The sequence below is a fragment of the Nelusetta ayraudi genome, unplaced genomic scaffold (assembly GCF_046127955.1).
Source record: "Nelusetta ayraudi isolate G7.1 ecotype Tasmania unplaced genomic scaffold, CSIRO-AGI_Nayr_v1 ptg000082l, whole genome shotgun sequence".
Lineage (NCBI taxonomy): Eukaryota > Metazoa > Chordata > Actinopteri > Tetraodontiformes > Monacanthidae > Nelusetta > Nelusetta ayraudi.
The window spans coordinates 2,440,920-2,447,507 of NW_027466132.1; the positions used below are offsets into that span (position 1 = coordinate 2,440,920).

The 6,588-nt window shown below is 53.6% G+C and overlaps 1 protein-coding gene across 4 annotated transcripts in view; it reads right to left on the reverse strand.

Annotated features, from left to right (window-relative positions):
- LOC142900313 (MAM domain-containing glycosylphosphatidylinositol anchor protein 2) overlaps positions 1-6,385 on the reverse strand; it is a 150,122-nt gene extending 143,737 nt beyond the window's left edge. For 2 of the 4 annotated variants that reach the window (XM_076044527.1, XM_076044524.1), the window contains exon 1: positions 5,181-6,384. In XM_076044527.1, the coding sequence (XP_075900642.1) occupies positions 5,181-5,253 (73 nt within the window). In that variant the 5' untranslated portion in view covers positions 5,254-6,384. Of the gene's footprint in view, positions 1-5,180 lie in introns of all 4 variants that reach the window. The other 2 variants (XM_076044525.1, XM_076044526.1) reach the window with 2 other exon arrangements.
- Between the last annotated feature and the right edge of the window lie 203 nt (positions 6,386-6,588).

Here is a 6,588-nt window from a genome sequence, read left to right on the forward strand (position 1 = left end):
GGGGCTGGGGTGGGGTGGGGTGGGGGGATTCATTTAAGGTGGCACTGTGCTGATGAGATTTTTTTTTTTTCTTGGAACAAACAAATGAGTCACATTGTTTAAATTTTAAAAAGAGGATAAAAAGGTGCGGAAATTTAAAGTAGGGCATCGTCTGCGGCGCTCATGAGGCAAAATCAAAAAGAAACAAACAAACAAACAAATAAAGAGGCGTGTTTTCAAAGTGTGTTTGTTCAGAAAGATGCTTAATGATGCCGTTTGGTTCACCGTTTGATTCTCTTGCCTATTTAACTCATTGAAAATATTTATCAACAGTTCAGAAAAAAAAGTGTTTCGATTATCTGGTTTTTATTTATGAGTTATTGTTATTTTATCAAATTTGAACAACAATGCCTTCCCCCCCCAAAAAAGGAGAACCTTCGACCACCAGTCGGAGTATCTCCAACTCCTTGCACTTCAATTATTAACTCTGCTGCAGGGACTGGATGGATGGTTCCTCTGATTCTAAACGAAAGAGAACTTTTTCCCTCTGTAACGTCAAATGAAAAACCTCCCACAATCCCACTGTGAGACGCCGCCGCCGCTCAGACTCGGAAGCTCAAACATTGTGTGTCTGCCACCACCGCGGCGCGCGTTAGCTCGTTCGGCGCCGGTCCCGGGAGGACCCGGCCTCCCCGAGGTGAACCGACACCCGTTGATGATGAAGCGTCCGTGTGAAGCCCCGCCCAGGGACCCCAACCAACGCACCCACTTCCTCCGAGCTGAGCGACTAGTCCGTCCCGCCCAATGCAGAGGAGGGGACAGGTGGGGAGGGTGGGAGAGAGCGGCGGGAGGCGCTGGAAGTCGTCCGCCACTCTCATTACGGTGGGAAACGCGAGGGTCCCCGATTCCAAAAGGGAATGATGAAGGAGCCGGCGGAGGAGGAGGAGGCCTCTGAGAAGCAACAAAGGCGGCTTTAGTTTCGCTGGCGGAATGCATTTGCATAGCTTAGAAGCCAAAGCGTCTGAACTGGGGGGGGGAGTTCTGTGGGGGGGGGCTCATGAAAAGAAAACCCAAAGCAATTGGTCGGTTCGGACTTTTAATGCAAACGAGAGAGAGAGGGAGAGCGACGAGGAGCAGAGGAGAAACGGAGAGAGAGGAGAAGTGAGATCGGGGCTTTTTTTTTCATTTTTAACCCCCACCACCACCTTCCCTCTCTTGAGCAGCATTACGCGGGAAAAAACACGTGCAAATCCCATGGAGGTTGTCGCCGACTTTGCCTTTGATGCAGACGAGGGAGCGTGCGGGAAGGGACGCTCGGGCGCAATCACACGAGCCGTGTACCAAGTTTTTTTTCTTCCTTTTTTTTTTTGATATTGTCATTTGGCAGACGGGGAACGTCTGGGAGGCGCGCGGGCGACTTCCCGTCCGCCGCCACCGCCGCCATGGCGGGAAAACTGCTTCAGCAGGAAGTGGGAAGAGGGAATTCCTGCGGCGAGCGACTTGGTGGGCGCGTGAGCGACGAGCGCACGTTTTCCTCGTTGGAAGCAAACAAGTTTTCCCTCTTTCCTCAAGCATGCAACTTCAATATCCGACATCCGAGCAGCTGCGCGGGCTGTCAGGAGACGTCACCACTTCAAAACCGCAAGAGGAAGATACAACCTCTGAAGACAAAAGCAAAAAATGGTGCATTACAACAATATGCATTACAAAAAGTGAAATGAAGCTCTTCAACTTCTGGGACATAAATGTCCTGGATGTGGTGGGACTACCCGGAAGGATATGGGTCGACGCTGACAAGGTGATGAGGTTATACAAACAAACTCAGAAGATGCCCAACTAGGACAAGCAAAAAAAAAAACTCCCATTTCCTAAGAGAGAAGCAGAATCCTCAAAAAAAAGAAGAACGGAACTTAAGAAATCTGTTTTCGTCCGGATGTTTACGAAATCTGCTTTTGAAGAAGAAGACGAAGAAGAAGAAGACGTAAAAAAAAAAAGAGAGCATGAGGAGCAGATGCTGCACTTACTCCGCCCCCCTGGGCCCCCCGTGGCCCGGAGTCATGGAGGGATGACTCGCCTTCATCAATTCTCTTTAATGACTCCAGCAGTACCACTTAACGCACACAGGCGCCTGATTTCTTCACTACAACATCATGATTCCACCATTTACGCGGCAGCCTCGACGCCGGGAACTTGGGCGAGAACTTCTTTTGTCGGCCAGGTTTCCATTTGTCTGTGCCAAGGTTGACTTGGAATAATAATCATGATGATAAAAAAAACAAAAAAACAGACAGAACAAAATGAAAAAGCATCACAAGTTTTGCTTGTCCTTCAAAGAACAAAAGATTTGAGAACTCTTGGGATTGTTTGTTTCCCTCTTTGCTCGCCCATCTTGTTGGTTGAGACACGCCCACATCCCCCTACCTGCGGAGGATGTGTGTGACCTCCTCCCCCCTCATTCTGGGAAAACACCAGGGGGCGACGCAAAACACACAAACACACACACACGCGCTAATGTTTTGCCACGATCAATAATAGACGTCGACTTGTGAACCGCCGGTCGTAAAAACCCTCCGATCCGGCGACCTTCCTCTGGAGGGGACGCAGCAGGAGGCGTCTAAACAAAATAGAAACACCAGCCCGCCGGCGTCCTTCCACGTAGAGCCGGCGCAAACTGTGCAAAATAGGCCGAAGACGGCGGTGATGAGAGGAGGATGAGGGGGGGAGGGTGGGAGGCGGACGGCACTCTGGGGAATTTCCCGGCTTGCAAGTCGAAACACAAGATGGTTTAAATCTTCAAACATTTCCAGCTGCTACATCTCCACCACCACCATCACGGCTAATGCTGCTACTGCCGCTGCTGCTGCTGATGCTGCGGCTGCTGCTCCGCCGCTTCACACGCAGCCTCTCTGGCAACACTGCATGCTGAGCATCACAGGTTATGATCCCGCCCCTCCCCCCACCCCTCTAATGAGCTTGCATCTCGGGCTCGACGGAGGATCCTCCCGCTTTGATCTGCCGTCCGTGTGATCGCTTCTGATGGTTGGCGTCACGCTCGCCAAGCGCACCCCTCCACCCCCCCACCACCACCCTCCATCACCACCACCGCCGCCGCCGCCCCCCCCCCCCCCATCACCCTCCTCACCCTCCCGCCCGCGCATCTCGCACAGTACCAATTTGGCAGATGCGGATACTGACAGTGATTTACTTTCAGGCATCAATATTTCATCAGGGGCAGGAGTGCGCGGGCTACATAATACATAATGACTGGATAAGTGTGTGAATTCCAAGCAAGTCCAAAAAAAAACCAACATGGACGTAAGATGTAAGATGTAAGAACAACAAGGCAACAAGTTACAAAGTGGAATATTTTCATCTGGTGAAACACTCAAAGGTTTGAAAAGGCTACGTTCTGCATTCTTGATGCACTTCATCAACAATCACTACTTCTTCTTCTACTATTACCACTACTACTAAAAACCACCAATTTCAAAGTGATGCTAAGGTCGGCATTGGCTGAGAGAATAAATAAACCAACCGCAACGGCGGGTTGTCCAGTGACTGAAAGGTTGGCGGTTCGAATCCCGCTCCATCCCAGTCTGTCGTTGTGTCCTTGGGCAAGAAACTTAACCCACATTGCCTCATGGGAAAGTGAGTCAATGTTGGGTTGGTGGCCAGAGGGGCCGCTTGGCGCAGATGAGCTGCCACGCTTCCGTCAGTCTGCCCCAGGGCAGCTGTGGCTACACATGTAGCTCACCGCCACCAGTGTGAATGTGGTGGGAATGAATAATGGGTTCAATGTAAAGCGCTTTGAGTGCCTAGGAAAGCACTATATAAATCCAATCCATTATCATTAATAGTATTATTGGAAAATTAAGCTAGCTGGTTGAAAACTATCTTTAGCTAGCATGCAAAGCATCAAGCTGAATCAACGCCTCGTTTTCGCGTCGCTGTTCACCGTCAACACACTTTTGCGGTCAGAGTTAACACACGGTTCATCCAAAAAGTATGTTTTAACATTTGGTAGCCACCACGTGACCGATCCTGTCACGCTCAAGGCCGACGCTTCACAGCGACGGCTACGTCCCGACTCACACGGAATGACCAAACCTCCTTGTCAGCTGCGAAAGGCTCCATCCGAACGCCTCTGCTCGACCTCACACCCTTAACACACACACACACACACACAACTTGTGTCTCTCTGTGTTTTTTTAGGAGCTGCCAGGGCCCCCGCTCAGGGACGTCGTCTCAGCGTAAGCAACCCCACCACCCCCAACCCCGCTCACCCGCACAGCCCACATTGTAATTCCGCTGCTGCTGCTGCTACTGATTCCGCCCCTGCAAAAATGACGATCTGTGCGAAAAGCCGCCTTGGTGCCACCGGTTGCACAAGCAGGTGACTGAGAACGTGTGCTTGTTCTTGTCAAATTCTGCGTGCATGCAAGTGTGTGTGTGTGTGTGTGTGTGTGTAAGTGTGTTTGCATGACAGGCACAGACAGTCAGACAGAGATACGCCGACAGGGGCGAGCTGGTGGTTAATACGCGGACGTGCAGTGCACACCCACCAGCGCCTCCAACTATGACACTATCAACACACACTTGTGCAAAATTAAAAGCGCCACATCATTTTATTTTATTTTTTGAACGACAACCCGACAAATCCGAGGGCTGAGCCGAGATCAACCCCCCCCAACCGTGCAATAACCTGTGACTGTGCAGCTCTGAAATCCATCCCGCTTGTCAAACATACATGGGGAGTGATGGATGGAAGCGTGGAAAGTGGTGTTGAGGTGGGGGGGGGGGGACTCGCATGATTGGCTGCGCGCTGCACAACCCCCCCCCCCCCCCCCCCCCCCCAACCCCCAGGATATGACTATGACGACGATGATGATGGTGGTGGTGATGAACATTTGGAGCCTCTCACTCATCCACATCATACATCCCAGACCTGGTTTGTCACACCCCTAATGCGACTTGATGTTGTGTGCCCATGACCCCCCCCCCAATCATCTTATAACTCTTGGCTCTTCACTCGGAAAGAGTGGTGACCATATGTGCGCCGTCGGTGTGGTGGTGGTGGTGGTGTGTGTGTGTGTGTGTGTGTGTGTGTGTGTGTGTGTGGGAGGGGGGGCGGGGGGGGGGGGTACTGCTGTGCAAGGTCATGATCGCGTTTGATCGTCGGACACACGCGCGCGCAGACTCACCGTACACTCCTTGGCAACGGATGCCCTCCACGGCGAGCGCCAGCAGCCCCAAAACACAGATAATTAGATCCATCCTGTTCACGTTAATCTCTGCATATCCAGCAGCTCTCAGCGGCGGCGGCGAAGAAGAAGAAGGAGAAGAAGAAGAAGAAGAAGAACGGAGTCCTTTCCGGAGCGGCGTAAACCGGGGCAGGGTGCATGCGTAGACACACCAAGTCGTTCCGTTCCTTTGCAAGACTATTTTTTTTCTTTCTTTCTTCTAGGTCTCGGCGATGTCGGCTGTGGAGGTATTTAGCGGCGAGGTGTCTTCGGTGTTGCCCGTTGCCATGTAGATGCAGAGGCGGCGGTAGAGGGGGGCTGGAAGGGGGTCTTTTGGGGGGGGGTAACGCAGCGCGGACGATGCAGGGAGGTTTTTTTTAGGGGGTGGGGGGGAATAGGGGGGTGTTCTGCGGTGAAGCCTGGCCTTTAACGCACGGCGGCGGCGGCGGCGACCTCCTCCTGCCGCTCCTCCTCCTCCTCCTCCACTTCCTCGGGCTCCAGGTGGAGGTGCGACGCCGGCGATCAGACGCGGGCGGCGGATGTAGCGGGCAGCCTCGTCCGCATCCAGCTGTGGGCGCTTCACGGCTCTCGCTGCTGCTGCTGCTGCTGCTGCCGCGATGTCTGCGCGCTGTCAAACGGAGCCATAGCCGTCCGCCTCCCCGACTCCCGGTCAGACCATCCGCCCGCTATCACCGCCTCCTCGCCGGGTCCAGTTCACCGGAGGCGCGGCGGCCACATGACGACGCGCGGCGCGCAAAAAAAGGAAGAAGATGATGAAGATGATGATGATAAAGAAAACACCCCCTGCTCCTGCTCTTCTTGCCACCCCCTCGGGCGGCAGCAAGGCGACTCTGTCTGCGAGGGTCCAGTCCGGAGTCTCGGCGTCTCGGTCCGAAGCCCCCCAAACCGGTGTCCCGTCGTGGGGGATTTTTTTTTTTTTTTTTTTTTTTTTTGGGGAGGTGGGAGGGGGATAACTTGGGGGTGAGATTCACGCGGCGGCGGAAAAGCGATGCGCCTCGGCGTGCATCCAGCCGAGTCAGTCGGTCGGTCACGTTGCGCAAATACGTGCTACGGAGACCGAGTGGCACCGCAAGAAGGAAGTGAGGGAAGAAGGAAGGAGGGAGAGAGAGAGAGGGAGAGAGAGAGAGGGGGGGAGGAAAAAAAGAAAGCCCGGCTCCGTGGCTACGTCAAGAGGGTGCGTGGCTCTCCGGCGTCGCTCATCTGTATGGGAGGCTTCGCTCAGCGGCGGCAGGAGGAAGGCATGAGAGAGGGAGGGAGAGAGAGAGAGAGAGAGAGAGAGAGAGAGAGAGAGGCGCAGCTGCTGGATGCTGTGCGCGTGCGTGCGCCCGCGTGCGCAGAGAGAGAGAGA